The sequence below is a fragment of the Haliaeetus albicilla genome, chromosome 4, assembly GCF_947461875.1.
Source record: "Haliaeetus albicilla chromosome 4, bHalAlb1.1, whole genome shotgun sequence".
Classification (NCBI taxonomy): Eukaryota; Metazoa; Chordata; class Aves; order Accipitriformes; family Accipitridae; genus Haliaeetus; species Haliaeetus albicilla.
The window spans coordinates 44,125,627-44,148,401 of NC_091486.1; the positions used below are offsets into that span (position 1 = coordinate 44,125,627).

At 60.4% G+C, this 22,775-nt stretch overlaps 1 protein-coding gene across 3 annotated transcripts in view; it reads left to right on the forward strand.

Moving 5' to 3' along the window:
- COL18A1 (collagen type XVIII alpha 1 chain) overlaps nucleotides 1-22,775 on the forward strand; it is a 41,768-nt gene that overhangs the window by 17,527 nt on the left and 1,466 nt on the right. The window contains exons 1-41 of one of the 3 annotated variants that reach the window (XM_069782200.1): nucleotides 4,647-6,188; nucleotides 9,964-10,508; nucleotides 13,384-13,467; nucleotides 13,560-13,619; nucleotides 13,802-13,940; nucleotides 14,050-14,153; nucleotides 14,248-14,274; nucleotides 14,366-14,536; nucleotides 14,627-14,653; nucleotides 14,742-14,804; nucleotides 14,909-14,995; nucleotides 15,154-15,207; nucleotides 15,287-15,436; nucleotides 15,586-15,648; nucleotides 15,835-15,879; nucleotides 16,853-16,993; nucleotides 17,082-17,153; nucleotides 17,256-17,282; nucleotides 17,432-17,476; nucleotides 17,621-17,683; nucleotides 18,082-18,117; nucleotides 18,189-18,278; nucleotides 18,458-18,487; nucleotides 18,597-18,623; nucleotides 18,808-18,870; nucleotides 19,023-19,097; nucleotides 19,191-19,226; nucleotides 19,352-19,405; nucleotides 19,641-19,715; nucleotides 19,907-19,978; nucleotides 20,188-20,230; nucleotides 20,374-20,436; nucleotides 20,526-20,569; nucleotides 20,677-20,799; nucleotides 20,894-21,038; nucleotides 21,133-21,206; nucleotides 21,287-21,415; nucleotides 21,598-21,633; nucleotides 21,893-22,165; nucleotides 22,249-22,446; nucleotides 22,645-22,760. In XM_069782200.1, coding sequence (XP_069638301.1) covers nucleotides 4,892-6,188; nucleotides 9,964-10,508; nucleotides 13,384-13,467; nucleotides 13,560-13,619; nucleotides 13,802-13,940; nucleotides 14,050-14,153; nucleotides 14,248-14,274; nucleotides 14,366-14,536; nucleotides 14,627-14,653; nucleotides 14,742-14,804; nucleotides 14,909-14,995; nucleotides 15,154-15,207; nucleotides 15,287-15,436; nucleotides 15,586-15,648; nucleotides 15,835-15,879; nucleotides 16,853-16,993; nucleotides 17,082-17,153; nucleotides 17,256-17,282; nucleotides 17,432-17,476; nucleotides 17,621-17,683; nucleotides 18,082-18,117; nucleotides 18,189-18,278; nucleotides 18,458-18,487; nucleotides 18,597-18,623; nucleotides 18,808-18,870; nucleotides 19,023-19,097; nucleotides 19,191-19,226; nucleotides 19,352-19,405; nucleotides 19,641-19,715; nucleotides 19,907-19,978; nucleotides 20,188-20,230; nucleotides 20,374-20,436; nucleotides 20,526-20,569; nucleotides 20,677-20,799; nucleotides 20,894-21,038; nucleotides 21,133-21,206; nucleotides 21,287-21,415; nucleotides 21,598-21,633; nucleotides 21,893-22,165; nucleotides 22,249-22,446; nucleotides 22,645-22,760 — 5,066 coding nt within the window. In that variant the 5' untranslated portion in view covers nucleotides 4,647-4,891. Of the gene's footprint in view, nucleotides 1-4,646; nucleotides 6,189-9,335; nucleotides 9,564-9,963; nucleotides 10,509-13,383; nucleotides 13,468-13,559; nucleotides 13,620-13,801; nucleotides 13,941-14,049; nucleotides 14,154-14,247; nucleotides 14,275-14,365; nucleotides 14,537-14,626; nucleotides 14,654-14,741; nucleotides 14,805-14,908; nucleotides 14,996-15,153; nucleotides 15,208-15,286; nucleotides 15,437-15,585; nucleotides 15,649-15,834; nucleotides 15,880-16,852; nucleotides 16,994-17,081; nucleotides 17,154-17,255; nucleotides 17,283-17,431; nucleotides 17,477-17,620; nucleotides 17,684-18,081; nucleotides 18,118-18,188; nucleotides 18,279-18,457; nucleotides 18,488-18,596; nucleotides 18,624-18,807; nucleotides 18,871-19,022; nucleotides 19,098-19,190; nucleotides 19,227-19,351; nucleotides 19,406-19,640; nucleotides 19,716-19,906; nucleotides 19,979-20,187; nucleotides 20,231-20,373; nucleotides 20,437-20,525; nucleotides 20,570-20,676; nucleotides 20,800-20,893; nucleotides 21,039-21,132; nucleotides 21,207-21,286; nucleotides 21,416-21,597; nucleotides 21,634-21,892; nucleotides 22,166-22,248; nucleotides 22,447-22,644; nucleotides 22,761-22,775 lie in introns of those variants that run through there. The other 2 variants (XM_069782202.1, XM_069782201.1) reach the window with 2 other exon arrangements.

Here is a 22,775-nt window from a genome sequence, read left to right on the forward strand (position 1 = left end):
CGCTGCTATTGCCTGCATAATTTCCCATGAGGGCTGACAAAAATACTCCTTAGATGAGTAGGATGGATGCCCCGGGACAGCGGGTGCCTCTGTCTCTGCTCAGTTTGGGAGCAGGAGGAGGATGCAGGTACCAGCGGGGTCTGGGCATGGCCACCCTTCTTCCCTCCCAGAGTTATTTGATGGCTCCCCCAGGCAGTCGTGACATTTTCACAGTTTATCTTATCAAGGAATTTGCTGGGAGGATGTTTCTGGCTCTTCATGAGTAAATGTTTAGGAACGCTGCGGTCCCAGGGGCTCAGCGGTGTTGCACAGCCAGAGGCGGGGGGGAAACGCTGGCCCGGAGGCAGGTCCCAGCAAACTGGCACCTGCATCATTTTTGGGGCCATGATGGGTGCCGTCACTCATGCTGGCTCAGCTCCTGTGCATTCTCGTCCCCATCCCCTGCCTGCCTGTCTTCCTGGCTGAGCACCCGTCCATGGGCCGGGTCCCACCGTCTCTCCTCAGGGGCTGTCTCCGCACGGGAGGTCAGCGGCTGAGGATGTGGCAATATCCTCAGCATGTGTCTTGATGAGGGCCTTTTAACTGTTGTTTGGGCTTTTAGATAAAGAACAGATTAAAATCCCAAACATTGGTAGGATTTATAGCTACCATCTGCTGCTGACAGTCACTGAATTTTTCTGCTCGATGCATGAGTGCTTCCACCTCCAGCATTTTGGCTGTGCCAGTGTCAAGGTTTCCTTCCTTCCTTCCTTCCTTCCTTCCTTCCTTCCCCAGCAGCATCCGTGGAAGGGGAGATGTACGGATAGGGCATCAGAGGCAGTCCGAAGCAGTTGCTCTGCTGCGGTTTTGTGCCTTTTGGAGGTGGATGCTTTCTCGAGCACACTACGGCAATGTTGCCATCACTGGTGGAAACCCGGCAAGCTTTTGGCAAGCTGCTGAAGTGCCAGCGGGCTCTGGAAAGGTTGTGGGGCTGTGGTGCATTTGCATCCTGGGGCTGACCCCAGACATCCTTCCTGCTGGTTCCAGGGGGCCGTTTCGTGGAGTACCCCCCAGTGCAATGCTGTGTGTGGGTCAGTGCGGCTGCTCCAAAGGGACTGGGGACATTTTTAGTGGTGGCCAAAAGCAAGAGGCGATTTCAGCCATCCTGTCTGCGGGCTGGGAGAAGTTGAGGCTGGACTCGGCAAACAGAAAATGGATGAATGGGGGAAACGGAGGCCAGTAATGGGCAAATTTGTTAATTAAAGCCTCCAATTGCTAACAGAGGCTCCCTGGGAGCTGTGCCATGGGGATGCTGTGAGCTCCATCCCTCCCCAGGTCCAGGAGCACGTGGCTGAGTGGGGGGTGCCTTGGGGGGTCTTTCCCTCTGTGACTCAATCTCTTGGCAGCGGGATCCACTGTCAGCGTTAAAGCCCTTTCTGCAGCTGCACTTAATCTTTTTGGGCTCAAGGCTTCTCACCCCTCGGACCCAGGGTCCCCCACCAGTTTGCGGAGACTTTCCCTTGAGATGTGAGCAGGGGGAAGAAAGAAGCCGCACATCACAACTCCCTGCCTGCATTCTGTCCGGCTGCACCCTGCAAAAACCGCTGCCGATCCCTGCCCACACCTCAGTGACTTCTGGGCTCATGGCCAGGATAGGAGGGGTCCTCGGTGTAACTAGGATGGATCATCACCCCTGATGGGGTGCAACAAATGGGTCTCCTGAGGATGCTTCTGCGCTCTGCTCAGCCTGAGGCTCCCTCTGCTGTCCATCTGCCTGTCCATCTGTCCATCCCTGCCTGCCCGGCTTTTGCTGGGGGGTCCAGCCTTGGACTGTGGAGGTGGAGGGTTTGCTGTGCTGGGCTTGGACAGGGTCCCCGTCCCCTCCCAAAATGCTATGGGGAGAGCAACCCGGAGCTGCCCCCAGCGAGAGCTCAGGACGCAGGTTGGGGATGCAGCGCGTGCTGCAAAGCCTGGTACATTCATGGCCAGGTTTGCTGTCCCTGGCCACTGCCATGGGCTGCTCCTATGGCACGGGGACCTGCATGGCTGCGTCACTTGAAACCCGCTTGCTTGGCCCCACTTTTGCCTCCAAAGAATAACAGCATTATTCTTTAATTACTGATGGCATGCAGCAGGTCTGAAACCTGGGTGACAGGCTTTTATCCCTTTTTCTCCCCCGTCTTTCCCTCCCCTTCCCCCCCCTTCCCCCCCTTTCCCCCCCCTTTTCCCCCCTTCTTTATTCTCCCGCCTTCCCCCCACTTTTTCCCCCCTCCTTTTCTTCTGGGACAGGACCAGGCCTGCAGCGAGCAGGGCAGACTCTTCCCCCTTTTCCAGGGGGACCAGGCTGCACCAGCAGATGCCGGACAGCGGTGGGAAGACACAGCCTGCCTGTTCAGGATAGAATTGGGACCAGACTGAGGGTCCAATTTTGCTTTTAAAGAAATGCAAGGTCACAATGAGCTTCCGGCAGCATCCCCTGGAGTGTGCAAAGTGCTTTTTGAGAGCCTTTAGCCTAGATGACACTAAAACAAGGGGTTTCCCCTGCTCTGCCAGCAAGCTGGCTGCTGTGGCTTCTCTTTGGGGAAATACCTCTACCAAAATATTTCATTGGCTGGTATATTCCCTGTCCCTGCCTTGCTGCTTGATCAGTGGCAGAACTGGGCATGCTGGGTCGGGATGGCCACCTGTGCCACCGGGCCAGCCTCCGAGCCCTTATTTTGGAAATCCTGCTGCTGAGAGGGGGTCAGCAGCACAGCCAGGGGACACAGATGCTGTAGCTTGTGGGGATGCCCCAGCCCTGGCTCCTTCCCCAGGAGCCGCCAGCGTGGAGGTGTGCAGTGAAACGAAGATCATTGACTTAACGAGGGCTGGCGGCAGCGGCCCCGCGCACAGGGAGGTCCCACAGGATTGCTGCTTTGCTCTGCTCTGCTATCGTGAGCTGCCTAATCCCAGCAGAAGGGAGAAACGGGATTTTTTCCAGCTGGGCATCGTGTCTGCACACGCTTGGGGCACCCCAGCATGGTGCCACCATCGAAACCCTCCTGGCTGAGACGAGACAGCTCATCGGGGCTCGTGATGCTCCCCCCTGGCTCCAGGAGCTGCCCTGGGGATGCTGCGTGGCTCCACGGGGCTTGGATTACATCCTTGCCACAGGCTGTCACCCCACTTATCTCCCCCCAGTTTGGGGCAGAGGCCATGGGAACACCAAGCTTTTCCATCTGTCCTCCCCACCAGTGGGAGAGGAGCAGCAGTCACCGGCATCCCTCTCGGACGTGCCAAGGACATGAGGGGCGGTCCCGCACCCTGCCAGGATGCTGCACCCTAGCCCCAGGGGAGCAGAGCCGGGCGCAGCGGGGTCCCGTCCAAACACGCCGGGGCGGGTTGGCAGGCTGGCTCCTTTCATCAGGTTGATGGGAGCACATGAGCTTCGGGGGGCTATATGGAAACTCTGATATACGGACAAAAATGCGTCCCGCATTCGATTAGTCGTGGGCTGTTCCACAACATGCACCCCTAACAGCATCAGTCATGGGGCAAGCCTATTAGCAACAGCATCCTTGCTGTGCCAACTACCATTTTAAGGGGAAAACTCACCCGTTTCGCTTAAAAAGTAGTGTGGGAAATGTTGTGTAAAGCAAAATAGACATCTGAGCATTCGTTTCAGTGCTTTTCCTGAATATATTCAAGCCAGAGCGTCAGGAGAGTTGCATCCCTTCCCACTCCACATTGCGGGACCACATTACTGCAGCCTGTGGCTTTCCTGGTCATGTAGCATCCTGTCTAGGGGGAGACAAAATTGTCACCTACCTGTCAATGTCCCTTCTCAGGGACACTTTTTGAGTCATGAAGGTGACTTGCCCAGTATCACAGCAAGAGCAGAATGGCAGTGCAGGCCATGGGTGTGCTTCATCCCCACAGGGGACTGGGGATGTGATGGTCCCCAGGAACAGGGGTCATCATCTCCAGAGCACAGCAGTGCTGATGTGGGAAAACAAGCCAGATAAGTGGATTTGGGGGGATTTTTTTAAGCTGGGGTGAAGAACAATTGAATTCTGGGGGGTGTGGGAGAGCACCAGCGCTGCCCTGGGGAGATTTTCATCCCAGGCTTCAGGAAAACTCAAGCGTTCAAGGCTGCAATTGCTCAGACCTCCTGGCTTCGAGACGTTGCTGGCGCATGATGCTCGCGGTGGGGGGGGGATCACAAGCTTCTCCCCTTGCTGTCCTGCGACAGCACATGGAGGGGTCCTGGCTCCGTAACCGAGCCGGGAAAGCAGCTTAAAAGCACTTGACTTTTGGGACTTGTGTTTCCGGCCGGTGGAAATCTTGGAAATGTTTTCTGGGATTTTTTTTCCCTCCTCATTCTTATCTGCTCTGAGGTTATAACTTTTCCCTGAGAGCTGGAGCAGGGGTACCTGTGTGTCCCACCAAAACTGGGCATCTGTGGGGACCATGTCCATGCATGACCCCCCTACGTACAGCTCTCTATGCCAGTAATTTAACCAGAGCCACCAAACAAGGAGAGAGGATTTAGGATCTCCAGGGCAGGAAGGAGTTAAAAAGCTGGTAGCAGCAGCTGGGACAGGGAACAGGGTGCGTCTGAGGACTGGCTCGGCTCCCAGAGGTTTTGGGGGGCTCAGGTGGGTTCCCAGCTGGGCGGCAGGGTCCCTGGGGGGCCGTGCCGGCTGCGGGGAGGCTGGCGCTCGGGAGAGGAGGGTTTGGCAGGGCCGGCGGTGCGGCCACTCCTCCTGCTCTGCTCCGGTTTGAAGGGTCGTGCGCCGGAGCTGGGGAGGAGAGAGCGATGTGAGTGCTCCGGGAGTGCGGCCGGGGCAAAACTCCTGCCTCTTCCCTCCTTTCCTTCCTCCGGCCTCTCCGTTTCAACCTCTGAAGCAACGGGACTCGTTTTGCCTTCCTAATGGCCCCGCCGCCACCTCGCTTGGGCTTGCTGCTCCTCCTGGCTTGCTGCTTCTCCCCCTCTGAAATGCAGCTCCTGGACTGGGTTTGGGGCAGCACGAAGACCACGGGAAGCCCAGCAGTACCCAGCAAGGAAACTACAGCACCGGAGCCACTTGCCTCTGCAGCAGCTCCCACCCCCAGCGTGTCCCCAGGGACATGGGATGGCCAGGTGGTGGGGGACGTCACCACCCCACAGCGCCAGGAGCCGGATCCCAGCACAGCAACACCTATGGGCAAGGGGACCGTGGCCGAAAACACCGAGCAGTGGGACTGGAATGCCACGGGGCTGGTGGAGAGCACTGCACGGCCAAGCATTGCTCCTCCCCGTGGCACGTCACTTGCCCCTGACCAGGATGTGGCCAGCAGCTCCACCGATGACCCGCAGCTCCTGGGGACAGGGACCACCAAGGACCCACAGCTCCTAGGGACAGGGACCACCGAGGACCTGCAGCTCCTGGGGATGGGGAACACCGAGGACCCGCAGTTCCTGGGGACGGGGACCCCTGCAGCGACCAGGACACAGATGTCCTTGCAGAGACCAGCGGGTCCCCGGCCAGGTAGTGCCCCTTTTCCTTTCTCACCAGGTGACAGTACCCGTGATCAGGTGGTGCCGCCCCGGGACCCCACGGCGCAACCACCCCGATACCACCATGGAGCATCGCCCGCCCCACCGAACCTGCGGCATGGCACCGGCCACCGGGGGCTGGTGCTGGCTGGCAAGAACGGGAGCTGGAGTCCTTCTTTGCCTAACAGGAGGGTGGCTAACGGTGTGGATCCTCCTTTTGCCAATAACTCCGGTCCTCTCGAGTTTGATTTACTAACCGCCACTATGCAACTCTACGGTAGTAGCGGCACAGGGCTCGCATCCTTCTTACCCGGACTGATGCCACCGGCTGGCCGTTGCCTGCCCATCCCAACCCACCTGCCCTTCTGCAGCGTGCTGGGCACCAACCATTTCAGATTACCGAATTACCTCCGCCACAGCAGCGAGGCGGAAATTCGGGCCGCTTTGCATGAGTGGGAGGGGCTGCTTGAATCGCGGTGCCATCGCTACGTGGAGTGGTTTCTCTGCTTGCTCCTGCTCCCCGGGTGTAGTGCCTCAGTCCCCATAACCCCCCCGCCGTGCCAGGGCTTCTGCGAGGCCGTCAGAGACCTGTGTTGGATGCACTTGGCTGGCGGGCACCTGCCTCTGCCCTGTGATGCTCTCCCCAAGGAGGACGAAGGGTATTCTTGTGTCTTTATTAATGCTTCTGCAGGTAATGTGGCTGGGTGATGTCCATGTATTTGTGTGTGTGTCTCACCTCCCCAAACTCCCCCAGGTTTTTAGGCGCTGAGGGATGCTTCTGCCTTGTCCCCATGGGGTGCTGCTGAGTCCAAAATCGCTTTCCATCCAGCCTCAGCTTCTTCAAACGGGGACCGCCAGCAGGTTTTGGCTCCCTCTGCAAGGCTGAGCGTCACCATTCCCTCCTCGGGCTGTTTCACCCCCAGTGAAACACAGTGGCCGGTTAAAAGACAACATCCCGGTGGCCAGGACAAGAGATGCTCCCCAAGCGCACCATGCTGGCATTCATGGCCAGTTTGCAGGTGCTGCAGTGCACATCAAAAGGCTTTGGGGTGTCCATCCTGGGAGCGGGGTGCTTGCAGAGCTGGCAGCTCCCTGCAGGGACAGGGGAAGGACCAAGACCCCACAGCCGCCTGACTGCAGCAGCATCTGGGGCCATGGCGGTGAGGAGGCTTCAAGGTGACCCGTGGCCATGGCTGCATGCTCCCCTCTCCCAGAGCGGCCCTTTGCCTTCGGGTTAATGATTTACCCAATGGCTAATGTTTGGTCCCCCCCTGCTTGGCAGGCAGGAGAGGTTACTTCGCCTCCAGCTTCATCATTAGGTGGTTGTGACCCTGCTGTATGTCAGCCAGGGATCAAGATGTGCCTCTTTGGCAGAGGGTTGAAAGGAAGGGAGCGGGGGGGCGGGGACTGGCGCTCGGAGAAATGCACATTGGGGTGTAAGAGCAAGAACACAGTTTGGGATGAAAGCAGGAGAGGGAGCTCACCGCTCCCCCCGCCGAGCCCTCTGAATGAGGCTGTGTTCCCGCGCGGGCCCCCCATGCCCTCGGGTGATGGCCTGGGGCTGCTGGCCAGGAGCGGCGAGACACCCACTGCTGCCAGAGGGGCAATTTAGCAGGGGGCTGGCAGACAAGGGTCACATACATGGTCCTCTTCAGTGTCAAAGCGGCTCTGTTTGCCGGCCAACCCAGGGGGGTGCGGCAGGATCATGGGGATGCTTAGGGAGAAGCCCACACTCCCAGATGGGCAGCATCGGGAATGGGTGGGGGATGTGGGGACTGTGGTGCACTCCATGGAGTGACTTGAGATGCTCCTGAGTGCCAGGGGTCCCCTGCATCCCAGCTGGGATGGGGTGTGCAGGGCCATGCTGGCAGCCCTGGCTTGGGCCAGCCAAGGAGGTCAGGGCAGAGTGGGAAGGTGGCTTGGAACATCCCTGGGGCCTTTCCGATGGCAACAGAAGTCAATGGCTTGGTCGCTGTGGCCAGAGACATCCCCGCAGCTGTCCCATGCCAGCACTCATCCCAAAATCATCGCAGCGTCGACTGTCTCTGGCTCTCCGTGGTGGATGCTGTCGGTTTGCCACAGGGAGGAGGGGGGTGCAATATTTGGGCTTTGGGTGCCATTTGGAAAAAGCAGTCATGGCCTGAAAGGTTTGGGGTTGAGAAGGGGCACTTGGCTTTTGTAGGGGAACAGCCGTTTGAAGGGGTGTCCCCTTACTCCCCCTGCTCCTCAGGCCCCATCCAGCCTCGTAGCCCTGGCCTCTGCCTGCTTTGCACATTGCACAGGGGAAAGATGCGTCCCTGTTTGCTTGGAGAAGCACTGGCACCCAGCTCCCACCCTGGGCTCGGGGGCGAGTGGCATGTTTGGAGAGGAGGGAGGATCCCAGAGCCGTCTGAAATGCCAAGGGGAGCGCGGTTGAAAATTGCATTGCTAACAAAAGGCTCTTTCAGCCTGTCCCCTGTCATCCCAAGCCCTGGGGGCAGACGATGGCTTGTCTGGCTGCAGAAATTGCAGCGTTGGCTCTTACGCTCTTACACCCGTGCGGACCCCCAGCAGGAAGCTCTGGTTTCCTCTTCCCTTAAAGCTGTTGTGAATTTGGCTTCCTCCAGCCCAAGATAAGCTCCTTCCCTGCATCCTGGTGTTTGCAGTTGGCTTGGCCACAGCCGCCTGCTGCAGGGTGGCTGGGGATGACACGGTTGGGGACGGGGCAGTGGGAGAGAGCTTGTGGGGTGCCTGAGCATGGGGTGTCTCAAGGGTGGGTGCCAGGGTGGGGCTCACTGTGGGTCCAGGGGAGCCCTGCTCGCTCGCCCCATCATTTTTGGTGTAGGGCTGCACACACCTGAGTGCAAAAGGATGCTGGGCTTCCAGGATCCAGAGTTCCCCACAGCCGGTGAGGAACCCCTCACCGAGCCCTTCCCCTCCGAGCAGGCTGGGGTTGCCCCATGGGAAGCCCAATCCTGGTGCAGGGCAGATGAGGGGCTTAGGGCTGGTGCAAGGCTGGGAGGGAGGTTTCCTCCCAGCCGGGTGCTCAGTTTTGGCGTGCCAAGCTTGGGAGGGACTCGGGGCTTGGAGGAGCAGGGTGGGCACTGAGCAGTTTCAGAGCAGCAGGCTCAGGAGAGGATCAGTGTGTCTAGGGTCTGGCAGAGAGAAAACTTGCCCGCACCTCTAATCAGTGGCATTTCTAATGTCCCCGCTGCCTGGATCCCTGTCATGGGGCTGGTGCTGGCATCAGAGCTTGGCAGTGGGGGGAGGCTGGGGATGCTCCATGTGCACAGATACCCCCAGGCTTTGGAAGAGGCACCCATGTTTTCATCTCCTCCCACCATCCCGAGAGACGTGTTTTCCTTCCAGGCTGGGCAAGGCTGGGCTGATTTCTTCTTTCTTTTTTTTTTCTCTTCTTATTTTTTTTAAGAGCTCTGGAGGACAATGCCTGGCTCCAGAGCAGGGTGGAGGTTCCTGGCTGGTCCTCCTGGGCTCAGCACACCTCTGATAACCCCCCATTGCTCACCAGAGATGGAGTTGGGGACATTGAATTGTCTCAGCTCCTGCTCCTGACTCAGGATGGAGCTGAAATCAGCACCGAGCATCTGTTCCCAGTGCAGAGCCCTCAGCCATTTTGAAGCTGGGGTGGTTGGGTTTCCTCGCTCCCGGGAAACATGGAGTTAAAAAAAGCACCCAGCGTGCTCGCTCCCATCGAGTTGGCGCTTGCCTGAGTGGTTGACATAGGAGAGGAGGAATCCAGCGCCCGGTGTGTGGGCGATGAGGATGTGCCTGCTGCCAAAACAACGGGAGCTGGCGTACAGAGGGCCGGCTCGCCCCAGCCAGATGTTCAGCTGTGTCGGGTAGGAAAGACCGTCCCGAGCAGAACTTCCCCAAGCGCCTTGAGAAAAAGGAGTCAGGAAAGGAGGCGAGCTCCAAATTGAGATCATCTGGGAAGCTGATGAGGCGCGCCGTCTCGAGCCCCGTTCCCAGGGTGTTGCAAGGGGATGGCTCTGATTTATTCCCAGCCAGGGTGACCCCATGAGCTTGTCCCAGGATGACGTGGGGGGTCGCCGTGACCCTGGAGCGGGTATGGATGCAACACACTTCCTCGTGGCTCCATGGTTGTTCAGCATCCTGGTGCTCCAGCAGCATCCCCTGCATGTTGCTACCATGGGCAAGATCCCTTTGGTTTTATCCCAACTCAGGAATGTTCCAGCTGTGGTTGGAGGACCAGCAGCAGGGAATGCATGGGATTTTGGGACTCGCATCCAAACAGTGCTGTGGGAGCAGCTTGAGGAGCGTTGCTACCTTGGCCAACCCACAGCCTGAAGGAAAATCCTGGGCCCTGGGGAGGGCGAGCAGAGGAAGCCACTGTAGAGTGGCATTTGGGGGAGGCATGGCCAGTGGTATCCCCCCAAGGCACCTTGACGAGAGTGACCATCCTTGCCAAGCCGGCTGTGACCATCCCCTTTCCCTTCCTTTTGCAGAGAACCTGAGCACCGAGGTCAGCCTCCTGGAGCTGATCGGAGACCCCCCACCAGAAGAGATCCTCAAAATTTATGGCCCTGACAACAACCCCGGCTATGTCTTCGGCCCTAACGCCAACACAGGCCAGGTGGCCCGGTACCACCTTCCAAGCCCTTTCTACCGGGACTTTTCCCTTCTGTTCCACATCCAGCCCACCACCCCCCGGGCCGGTGTGCTTTTTGCCGTCACGGACTCCTCACAGAGCATCATCTATGTGGGCGTCAAGCTCTCGGAGCTGCAGGCAGGCAAGCAGAAAATCATCTTCTACTACACAGAGCCGGGCTCGCCAAGCTCATACGCGGCGGCCACCTTCACTGTGCCCACCTTGCTCAACCAGTGGACGCGCTTTGCCATCAGCGTAGAGGAGGATGAAGTAATTCTCTACCTGGACTGTGAGGAGCACGAGCGGGTCCGCTTCGAGCGCTCCCCGGATGAGATGGAGCTGGAAGATGGCTCCGGGCTCTTCGTTGCTCAGGCTGGAGGGGCCGACCCAGATAAATATCAGGTAAGGCCTCAGGTCACCCCAAGGAGCATCTCCAAGAAGGCTGGGTGAGGCTGGCAGGACGTGACACCAGCCTGTGCCTGTTGAACCAACTTCTTTGCCCAGAAGACTAACCAGCGGCCACGCTCCATGCATGGCCCTGGGGAAGGAGACACTTGAGATGGGGGGGAAAGGTGGCTTGAGATGCCACCAACTTTATTGTCTTGGGTCTCACCGAAGCAAAACTCTAAAGGTGGGCTGGCAGGAGGAGATGGGGTTGCGCTACAGCAGCCACCGTTGCTCATACCTTTTCCAGCAAATGCACGGAGCCTCTTCGAATCTCCCCATTGCTAAAAATACCCAACTCCTTTCATGGAGGAGCTGGTTTGGCTGGTAAAATGTCTCTCTTAGCTGGAAAAAATGCTTGGGCTGGAGCATATCTTTGTTGGCTGACGTTGGGCGGTATCTGCAGGAAGACTTTGGAGAGCAAGGAGAGAAGGTGATAGCTCAGCCTGTGATTTGAGCGTGACTTATGTTCTAGATAAAGGTTTATGGAAAGTGTGGGGAAAATGCCCAGCTGACATGGAAATCCCCCACGGTGGCGGAGGAGAGGAAAGTTCAGGATTGTACTGCCAGGTTTTGCCTGGGTTGAGCATGGTTTGCCCAGCAACAGAGGCTCTGCCGAGTGGAACGATGCTTTTCCTGGGGAGCTTTGCAAAGCACATTTCTGAGCTTAAGCATCATCTTGATTAACGAGTGGTGCTGCCGCAGTCCCAGTTAAATGGCTTTGGGCAGGGAAAGCTCCCCCAGGAAGGGGTTAATTATTGATGGGCTGGAGACCGGTTTGCACTGGGATTCGGGTTGGTCCCTTGCGGTCTCAAGAGCAACTTTTTGCTCTTGAATGTACTGGGAGGGCCAGGTCATGGCTGTGGAAGAACTGCTCTCCCCAGCTGGAGAGGGCTTGGCACCATTTGGGAGGCAAAGCAACAGCCCAGAGCAGAGCAAAGCACTCCTGCCTCTCTAGCAGGTGATGCTCCTGAGCTTGCCAAGCACCCGATCCCACCGCCTGCCCCCAGTTTTTCCGTGGAGAATAGATGGCCATCGAGGGAAGGAGGCTGACTGCCTCAGCTGGCTGAGAGGAGAGCGGGGAGCGCAGGCTTGGACGTCTCCTTGGCATCTGACTGCCTCGTGGTATTTCCATTGCTGACCAGCCCTGACTCACGTTATCTGGAACTAACAGGGCATCAAGCTGATTAAAACCTGGCCCTCAGTCAAGCCGCAAGATGAGCTGCTCGCAGGCAGCTGGAGGGCTGCTGGTGGGGTCTCAGCTGGCATCTGTGCTTCTTCCTGAGTTGCCTTTGTGTCAATGGCATGAAACCTGGAGGGGCAAAGCCTGCAGGTAATGCAGAAGCCCCTGGGACAGCAGATATCAAGGGGGTTACTGTAAATGGGGTCTCAGCTGGGGTCTGGCAGGAGTACTGGTTTGCAGCTGGATGCATGATAAGACCTATGATGCTGCTGCCCCCTTTATTGGGGCAAATGGCCTGCAAAGGGCCCTTATGACCATCCCTTGTGGGGATGCCTCGGTTCAGGGCTGGAACCGGATTATTTCTGATGCGTCTGGCAAGCCCCAGGACCAGGAAGGCCAGGCTGGAGTGTTGCATTTATTAAAGCTTGGGCTTGCTGCTGATGCTCAGCGGGGAGGAGAGGGATGGTTTAGAGCTGGCTGTCACGAGGGCGAGCAGCTGGAGGAGGTCACAACCCACCTGGGGGGCATTTGCTTGGGGGGGGGGTTATAAATATTACTTTTTATGTATAAAAATATAATATATTTATAATATATTATATTTATTATATGTCTATAGTATATTTATAATATATTCATATTATAATGCCATAGCCAGCCTGGCTGAACTGCAGCTGCCCCTGATTCTTGTTTTCTTAAACCCATCGTGTTTCCTGACCGCAGCTCTCTTTCCCAGACATGGTGCGCTGTGCTTTCAAGTGAGCCCAAATATTGTTTTAGGTGTCTTGCCCAGAGAACAGACACTGAGTGGGAGGTATCTGCCCTCTTCAAGCTCACCTCCCAGCATGGTCCCTGGCACCTCCCCGCCTGGATCAGAGGGATGGGCAGCATCCCATCCCAGCAGCATCCCTGTGTCCCATGCCAGCAGCGAGGACCTGGGCTGGGCTCTGAGATGTGCTGGGTGACTCTGCTCACCGTGGGAGCTGTGGGGTTCAGGTTGGTACCCACACACTGTCCCCAGCGAAGATGGAGATGCTGCCCTCCCAGGCAGCACAGGTAGCTCAGCTACGGGGATTTGTCTGGAGGCAGCATCCTTAGGAAGGAATTTGTGGTGGTTTCTTGTATAAACAAGCAGCGTGGATGCACACAGTGCTTGTAAAACCCAAATAAATGGTAAGGAATTGTGGATTAGCCTAAGAAATACAAAACTGGGGCTGCAGCGGACTGGGACCTGCCAGTGGCCCTTGCTTGGAGCAGAGAAGCCGTCTGCCGCTGGGGAGCCCTCCAGAGAGAGGAACCATGGAGCATGGCCAAAAAGGTTCCTGTTAAAAGCATTGTTGGCTGGCTGGCTGGCTGGATCCTGGCTGCTACCTCTGCTCAGCCTGCCTGGTGCCAGAACTGGCACATGGCTTTTTCCATGCCGGTGGTGCTGGGGACTGGGGCAGCAAGGTTGAAACGTCTCTGTGCTGGGTTATGGTTGGATCTCAGGTGGAGAGCGCTCTCTGCACCAGGTGAAAGAGCCTTGTGGAGCACTTGAGGACATGGTGGCTGAGCGGCCCGGCAGGTCACACCATGCCACAGGGTGGCTTGCGACACACCTCTGTCCATGGCACCCATCCATCCATGGCAGCCCTCGGCGTGGTTTCCTTCCAGGGGGTGATTGCTGATTTGAAGCTGCAAGGGGACCCGCGGGCGGCCGAGCGCCAGTGCGAGGAAGAGGATGATGACACCGAGGAGGTGAGTGCTGACAGCCCGGCTGGGGCAGGCTGGGGGGGGTGCTGCCTCATGCTCCTGGCTCACCCTTTGCCCTTCTCCCCGGGCAAATGCAGGTCTCCGGCGATTTCGGCAGCGGGGCAGAAGGTGGCCACCAACCCTCAGGGAAGGTCGGGGTGAGTTGGTGCCCACGGGTGTTGTGCTCAGTGGCAGGACCCCAAGATTTTAGGGATGAGGAGGACTGAGTGCCCTCCATGGTCGAGGTCCTGGGATGCCTGATGGGGTCCCGGCACCTGTCCCTTTTGGGAGAGTACTGGGAGGTGAACAGCACCGCGGTGTCCCCTTGTTGCTGGCACAGGGTGTCCCGGGGCTGGTGGATGCTGTCCCCGTCACTGCTCCCCCTGTGGTGGCGGGCAGTGGGCCAAGGAGCAGCGGGGGCTCCCCGCAGCAAGCCGAGAGGACCAGAGCAGAGGAGACGCTGCGGGTCTCCGCAGGAGGTAATGAAGGCAGTTTTCCCCTTCCCCACCATGCTGGCCGGCACACCAGTAGGGACATGGTGGGGTGGCTATCCCCAAACACGACCGGGTCCCTTTTCCCTTCCCACAGGCACCGGCCCCAAAGGTGAAAAGGGAGAGAAGGGCGAACGTGGCCTGAAAGGGGACTCAGGGACCGGAGGCATCATGGGGATGGGCAGTGTCAAAGGCGAAAAGGTGGGTGAGAGAGTGGACCCCGGGGGCTCAAGGATGCCGGTGACTGTGACGTGTTTGCGTTTGACACCTGCTCCTCTTTGTTTCTGTCCTGCAGGGGGAGAAAGGAGAATTGGGCATTAAGGTGAGCATCACTGGGGGAGCCGGGGCAAAGCCATGCCTGCCTGGGCTGCCACCCCTGGGGATGTACCACCAATCCCCATTTCCCTCCCCAGGGCAGTGCTGGATTTGGCTACCCTGGCTCCAAGGGCCAGAAAGGGGAACCAGGTGAACCCGGCCCCCCTGGGACCCTCTCACGGCACACCGATGGCTCGGTGGTAGAGCAGGTCACCGGTCCCCCAGGGCCACCGGGGAAGGACGGAGCCCCCGGCAGGGACGGCGAGCCCGTGAGTTGAGCCCTCCACCCTTTGGGTTTCCCCTCTCCCCCTACCGCAGCCTGCCTGCACGCTGACCTCTCCCCTCTCTGCCATCCCTAGGGCGATCCTGGCGAGGACGGCAAACCTGTAAGTGGGGTGGGGGGGTGGGGGGTAATGGGTGCCAGCCACTCCCTTGCCTTGCCACCCACTGACCCCCCACCCCTCCCCTTTGCAGGGCGATATGGGGCCCCAGGGGTTCCCCGGGACACCAGGCGAGCCCGGTCTGAAGGGGGAGAAGGTGAGTGCTGGTGCCGGTGGCGGGGGGATGGCACACACCGCTGCCCCCCCTTCCTCTTGCCATTGGTTTGGCTGCACTTGCAAACTGCACTCTCTTTGTGCTAGGGTGACCCAGGTGTGGGACCAAGGGGACCCCCTGGACCACCTGGCCCCCCAGGACCACCAGGACCCTTCTCCAAGCATGACAAGCTGGTGGGTACCCCCTGGGACATAGAGATTTGGGGGCGGTGATCCACCAAGACACAGTAGTGTGGGATGCTGCCACCATCCCTCAGGCAGAATTCCTGCACTTCTGGGTACCTTGACCCTGGTTGTCGATGCCTGACATCGCCCTCATGCTTCTCTCCCAGACCTTCATCGACATGGAGGGCTCTGGCTTCGGCGGCGACCTGGAGAGCCTGCGGGTGAGTGCGGGTGAGTGCCTGTCCTGCTGGCAGGGAGTGGGGGAACACACTCAGCCATCATCCCATCCTTCTCTTCCAGGGTCCACGAGGGCCACCCGGTCCCCCAGGGCCACCCGGTGTGCCCGGTTTGCCAGGGGAGCCAGGACGGTTTGGGATGAACCACACGGACCTGCTGGGACGGCCGGGGCTGCCAGGCAGGGACGGGACCCCCGGGCCCCCAGGGCCAGCGGTATGTGTATGAGGTGTCCAAGGGGACCCATCCCAGGGCCATCCCGTAGCAGTGGGGCTGTAACTGCCTCCTGTGGTGGTGGGGAGCTCAGTGCCCACCAGCCCCATGGGCTCCCCCTGTGCTGGAGCCAGCTCCTGGGCATCTTGCAGGGTCCTCAGGGTCCTCCTGGAAGAGATGGGGCAGCTGGGCAGCCAGGGCCCAAAGGAGAGCAGGTGAGTATCCCCTGTCCCATGTCCTCTGGGAGCACATCACGGCTCCCCCACAGGGCAGCCAGCACCCCTGGCACATCCCCAGGAGGTCCCAGCTCCCTCCATCCCCAGGCTGAGGAGCACCAACCTGCTCCTGCCTGGAGCTGGGCAGCTGCTTCACACCCTCTTCTCCCTCCTTCTCCTCCCCAGGGCGACGTGGGCGACCTTGGCCTCCCCGGTGCACCAGGACCCAAGGTACTGTGCCTGGGTGGGTTTCCTGGGGAGGTGTCCTATGTGCATTGCAGACTGGAGGCAGGGATGAGGCCTGGGGGGCCACCTTGTGCCGGAGTGGGAAGGGGGATGCTGGGATTTGGGTTCCTCCCAGAGCAGAACAGTGTTGCAGCTCAAGGGCGCGTGAAGCCGCCGACCGCCCACAGGATGCTTGCTGGGCTCCTGCCACCCTAACTTGGCTTTGCTCTGGGCACTGCCACCTTGGGAAATGGGCAGGAAAGGTGAGTGGGGTGTTTCAAGGCACAGAAGAGGGTTTGCTTGGGGGAGGTTGGGGTGTTGGGTGCCCACACCCCACCGGAAAATACCCCATCTTCTGTGCATCACTCTCCTTCCTCCCTACTTGAGCTTCTTTCTGCCCTGCATCCCCAAGGGTGGAGGTAGAGGCTTGCTGGGATACACATGCTTGCCCTCCCCTCCCTTGGGGGTCAGGATGCCCCTTGGGATAACCCATGCACCGCAGCCTGAGCTGTGGGCAAGACCCTCAAGAATTAAGGTTTCTTAATGCTGCCAGCACTGAGAGGGTAGATAGGGCAGCAGCGGGCGTAAAGACTGATCCTGCCCCTCGGAGACCCGCAGCAAAGCGCAAGGATGCATGCGAGCATCCTCCTTCGGCGCTGAGCTCTGCTGCAGCATCGGAGCCAGCGACATGTGCAAAAAAATTTCGCATTTATGATTTTAGACGAGCCTCTGGTGGCCACCGTGCACATTGCACGGGGAGCTGGGGCCTTCCAAAGACAGCCAGGACCAAGGATGCATAAGCTGGGCAATGCCCCTTCCTGCAAAGCCCCTCTGCCCTGGAGACAGGGGAACATCCATGTCCTGTCCCAAGGGGCGGTTTGGGGATACGGGAAGGGATGTGCTGCCTCCCGCTTGCAGGCTCCAGGCAGGGACCGTTGCCACCTCGTCTGTCCCCTTGTTTTTCTTGTCCCCTTTGCAGGGCAACAAGGGAGAAATGGGACCAGCAGGAGCCCCAGGAGAAATGGGTTTAGCTGGCCTTCCTGGGCCCATCGGACCCCGAGGGCCTCCAGGGCCCCCCGGTCCCCCAGGACCAGCGGGGAGAGGCTACGAGGCTGGATTTGTAAGTGATCACCCCTGTGATGGAGGGGGTGGGATGAACCGGAGTGGGGGGCAGATGTGGCCCAGCCCATTCTCCCTCCCCCACCTAGGGCGACATGGAGGGCTCGGGGCTGCCATTCACCGCTGGCTCCCCTGGACCACCCGGACCCGAAGGACCACAGGTAGCTCCGCTCTTGCCTCCATCTTGGGCTGCCGGGGGCATCCCCTGCCATCATGTCCCCTGCCATCACCCAACGCTCATGGCCCCTTCTTGTTGCTTGCAGGGAGTGCCAGGACTGCCGGGGGTGAAGGTGAGGAGCCCTTCAAACACCTTCCTTGCCCTTCAGACACCTTCCTCGCCCTTTGCTCGAGCCAGCCACAGGAGCTTGGCTCCATCCTTGCAGGATGCCCACAGGCAGTCTGTGGGGATGCTCCTGCTCTGACACCTCTTTCCTTGCAGGGGGAGGTTGGCAGCCCTGGGCAGCCCGGCTTGCCGGGACTGAAGGTAGGAGTGCCTGGAGATTGGGACGGGCTGTGTGCGAGCACCTGCACTTGCAGGGCGCTGGGCAGGACCCCTGTGCTCCCCAACCTGGGACTGTCAGGAGGATGCTCCATACTGCATCCTGCCCTTTTCCACACCTCGTTGCAGGGAGATGCTGGCGTACCCGGTGTGGATGGCCGGCCTGGCCTGGAGGGCTTCCCCGGACCGCAGGTAGGAGCATCAGCCCCCCTTTTCCAGAAGCCCCCTCACTCCAGGCACAGCACCCTTGATCGCTGCAGGGCCATTTGCAGCAGCTCCATCCCCAGCAGCCAAAATTCTGCCCCGCCGGTGCCTTCAGTGGTTCCCCTGCTCCAGGACCGGGCTCACCGCGTGCCAGGGTTGCCCACGCCGCTTGGGACCCCATCCCCATCGGCTTGCCACCCTGCTCGCCACCACCTCCACCCAAAAGCATCCCAACCTGGCTCGCTGCCTGGACCTTGCAGACAGAGGGGGGTGGCCTGAAAGATTTTGCTGAGCCACAGGCAGGAGTGGGTCTCCGCTTGTAAGCCAGGGTCCGGCTGTGTGTGGTGCCAAGCGGGAAGCTCACCCCTCCCTGCTCCTCCTTCCAGGGACCCAAAGGTGACAGAGGCAGCCCCGGCGAGAAGGTAGGTGCCACCAGGCTGGGGACGGGGACTGGCCAGTGGTGGCCCTGGGGCTGATGGCTTGTGTCTTCCAGGGTGAGCGAGGCCAAGATGGTGTGGGGCTGCCCGGGCCCCCTGGTCCACCTGGTCCCCCTGGACAGGTCACTACTGTCTCTAGTGAAGATGTAAGTGATGGCACCTGGCTTCACTGCAGCTGGGAGAAGCTAAACTTGGGGGGTTGGCAGGGGGGAGGGCCTGCCCAGCACCCATCCTGTGGGGGGACTGAGGGAGACCTCTCCAGGAGCTCTCACCTCTTCAGAGCAACGATCAGGGTGAAAAAACCTCGTTTTGTCTCTTTTTCCAGAAGTCTTTGGTGGCTTTGCCCGGTCCAGAGGTAGGTGCCCCCTGCCACCTGTGCCCACTCCTCAGCATTGCTGGGAGAGCATCCAGTTTCTTGGAAAGAGAGGGTTTGCTTTCAAAAGCATCTCTGCTTCTCTCCGCAGGGCAGACCAGGTCACGCCGGCTTCCCGGTGAGTCGGTGGCAGGGCTGGGGACCACAGGGGTGGCCCCAGTGAAAGCTCTGGGCACACTTTGGTGAAGCCTCTGGTCACCGGTCCTGCCACAGCACTACTGGGGTGGTGGTGATGGAGAGGGGGGTTGGGGTCTGCCTTTGGTGGGTCGGGGCTGACATGGGCTCTGTGCTCCTCCTTGCAGGGCCCGGTGGGACCGAAAGGCGACCGGGGGTCATCTGGTCCTCAGGGCTCCCCAGGGTTGAAGGTAACTGCTCCGGGCCACCTCCACCCCGTGGGGTGGTCACACGTCTGGTCCCCCATCCTGACTGGCCACCGGGTCCCAGTGGTGATGCCAGCCCCACCATGGGAAGGAGCCTGGTCCCTCCATCTCCCCTCATGCCTTCTCTTCTCTTGCAGGGGGAGAAAGGGGAGCCTGGTGTCATCATCAGCCCCGATGGGACCATGGTCACTGCAAAGGTGAAAGGAGAAAAGGTGGGTGTGCTGCAGGAATGGGGGGCATGTCCCTGTGCAATGGGTGCCAGGTGGTCCCGGTTGTGATGCCCTTTCCCTCTCCGCTGTCCACAGGGGGAGCCGGGGCCACGGGGACCGATGGGACCCTCGGTAAGTCACCATCACCATCCTCCTCATATCCCACAGGGAGGAACGGGGCCAGTCCAGGGCAGAGAGGGACGGGGCGGGGTGCCCCTACTCTGAGCACCCTCATCTTCATCTTCTTTCCCCTCCAGGGTCCCCAGGGACGAGCAGGGATGAAGGGAGAGATCGGCTTTCCGGGCAGACCCGTAAGACCTGCTCCCGGTTTGTTTGTCCCTTCGGTCATCACCTCCTTCACTGCGTCCCCCCACCCCATTTGCGCATCTTGCACCCACTGAACCCCAAACCCTATCGTGTCCCTGAGGGGCAGGGTGATGCCGAGGTGTTGGAGGTGATGCTGGGGCATCAGAAGTGACACTGGGGTGTCACCCTGGGGTTGGCAGGGGGTTGGGGATGAGGTTCATCTGTGCTGCTCATCCACAGGGACGTCCCGGCATGAATGGGCTGAAGGGTGAGAAGGGTGACCCCGCGGATGTCAGTAGCGTACTGGGCTTGCGGGTGAGCACTGCTGCAGCCTCCCTGGACTGCTGGCCCAGCAGACTGGGGGACCCAAATCCCTTTGGCAAAGGGCACATGCCTCCCTCTCTCAGGGGCTGGTTGACCCTCTGGGGCAGGGCATGGCCCCAGTGTTCCCCTCACGGGGACTGTCCACTTTGCAGGACCCTGACACATCTTCTCTCTCCCTGCAGGGTCCCCCAGGGCCCCCAGGTCCCCCAGGGCCCCCTGGGCCACCCGGCAGCATAGTCTATGACAGCAGCAATGTGAGTAACAACACGGTCACCATGATGGGGGTGCTGAGGGCTGGTGACCAGGTCTTCCTGGTTGCCCCCTGCCTGGCTGGAGAGGATGGAGGATGCTCCCGTGGCATCCTGGCCAGGGCTGGCACATGGGGCTGTCATCAGCATCACGTTGAGTGGAGGTCCTTGAGGATCCTGCTGTCTCTGCAGCCACTTCCTTTGCATCCCCGCAGGCCTTCAGTGACTCCAGCCATCCTGCACTGCCAGCCTTCCCCGGTAAGGGGGTGTCCCTCTCCCAGCACCATCAGGGCAGTTCGGGGACCCCCAGCAAGGTGGGGTGGCGGGGGACACCCCCTCCGTTACAGCTGGAGCTGGGATGCTGCAGCACTAAGATGGCATCTCTCTGCTGCTTCCCACAGGTTTCCACCAATTTCCAGGACAAAAGGGAGAGAAAGGTGATGCTGGAGCCCCGGGACCCCCAGGTAGGTGACCAGTCCCCACAGGCAGAGGTGGGCAGAGGGTGGCTCGTGCGCATCCCAGCTCTCCTCGCCCCTCCTCTCCCTCTCCGCAGGCCACTTCCCCTACGACCTGAGTCACTTCAGTGCCAGCCTGCGGGTAAGCCCTTTGCCCACTGGTGGTGGCTCACAGGCCTGGCACCTGGCATGATTTGGGGTACTGGGGTGCAGCCCTGCCGCTCATCTTAAGGCTGTGCCATTCTGCAGGGTGACAAGGGGGATGCAGGTCCCAAGGGTGAGAAAGGCGAGTCAGGCAGCACCCCACTCTACGGTCCCAGCATCTCTGGGCTGCCAGGGCCTCCAGGGCCCCAGGGCTACCCTGGGCTGCCGGTGAGTACCCCATGGCGCAGCAGGTGAGGGGGGAATGGGGGGGTGCAGCATCCCTGGGTGCTTTGCTCCAGGGATGCTCTCTCGCATTGCCTAGGGTCCCAAGGGGGACAGTATCATTGGGCCGCCAGGGCCTCCTGGACCTCAGGGCCCCCCTGGTATGGGATACGAGGGGCGGCAGGGCCCCCCTGGCCCTCCTGGTCCCCCTGGTCCACCCTCCTTCCCAGGTCCCCACAGACAAGGTGAGTACCTTCCCTATTGCATCCCCCCCGCCACCCTTGCATCCTTCCCTGCAACCCCTGCTGCAGCCCTCTCCATCTCACCCTTCTTCCCCAGCTATCAGTATCCCTGGACCCCCTGGACCACCAGGACCCCCTGGACCACCAGGCACCAGTGGGATGTCCTTGGGGGTGAGTTGGGGCTCTGGGTAGGGGGTCACCCACGGGCTGGCTGGCTGAGCCCTGAGCCACCCGCCGGGTTGTGCCTGCAGCTGCGGACCCTGCCGACCTACCAGGCGATGCTGAGTGCTGCGCACGAGCTGCCCGAGGGCAGCCTCGTCTTCCTGACTGACCGGCAAGAGCTCTACGTCCGCCTGCGCGGGGGCTTCCGACGGGTGCTGGTGAGTGGGGGGGGAGCGGAGGAGCACCCCATCTTGGGTTGCACTGCCTGGTTCTAGGGGAGTGCAGACAGCATCGCCCTGGGGTTTTGGTGGTGCCTTTTGGCAATGCCTATGGGTCCCCCCACCCATGCGCGAGGAAGGGGGGACGGGCAGCTGGGATCTGATGTGCCATGCCCTTGCAGCTGGAGGAGCACACCCTGATCCCCAGTTCGGCTCTGGTGAGTTCCCTGTCCCCCATGCCCATCCTCGTCCCCTATGCCCATCCTTATCCCCCATGTCCATCCCCATCCTCCATTCTCATACATCCTCATCCTGTCTCCAACCAACCCCATCTCCATCCGCATCCCCATCTCCATCCATCTGCAACGATTCCCATCTCCATCCATCCTCAACCGTCTCCACCCCCATCTCCATCCTCATCCCCATTCCCACCTGGGGCAGCACCAACCCCCAGCCTGTCTCCGCCTCCCTCCCCAGGACAACGAGGTGTACGACAAGCCACCCAGCATCCACTATGCCGGCCCCCAGCCCCCCCTCCAACCCCGCGGACCCCTGCACCCCCTCCACAACCACAGCCCCCCACCCACCGCCCGTCCCTGGCACGGGGATGAGGTGGTGGCCAACCAGCACCGGCTGCCCGAGCAACCCCTGCTCCACCACCAGCACGAGCTCCTCAACAGCTACTACATCCACCGCCGGCCGGATCCGGCCCCCGTGGCCGCCCACGTGCACCAGGACTTCCAGCCTGCCGTGAGTGCCACGTGCCGGTTGAGGGGAGGTGATGATGGTGGCCAAAGCCACGTCCCTCAAGCCCTGTTGTCCTCTCTTGGCAGCTTCACCTGGTGGCCCTGAACGCCCCGCTGAGCGGTGGCATGCGCGGCATCCGGGGCGCCGATTTCCAGTGCTTCCAGCAAGCCCGGCAGGTCGGGCTGGCCGGCACCTTCCGCGCCTTCCTCTCCTCCCGCCTGCAGGACCTCTACAGCATTGTGCGCAGGGCTGACCGCGCCGCCGTGCCCATTGTCAACCTCCGGGTACGTGTGTGTCCCCATCCCCTTCCTGACACCCCAGGAGCTCCAAGAGCTGCAGAGCATCCCATAGCCCACATCCATCCACATGGCAGTGACCGTGAAGCATCCCCTCCCCAGAGGCTGCTGGGGCTCAGAGCTCCTGTGATGCTCTCAGGGTGCAGGCAGGGCTGACCCTCCCCTCTTTCCACCACTCCCCACCAGGACGAAGTGCTCTTCAGTAACTGGGAAGCCCTTTTCACGGGCAGCGGGGCCCCACTGCGAGCTGGCGCCCGCATCCTCTCCTTTGACGGCCGGGATGTCCTGCGGGATGTGGGATGGTGAGTGCGGGACTA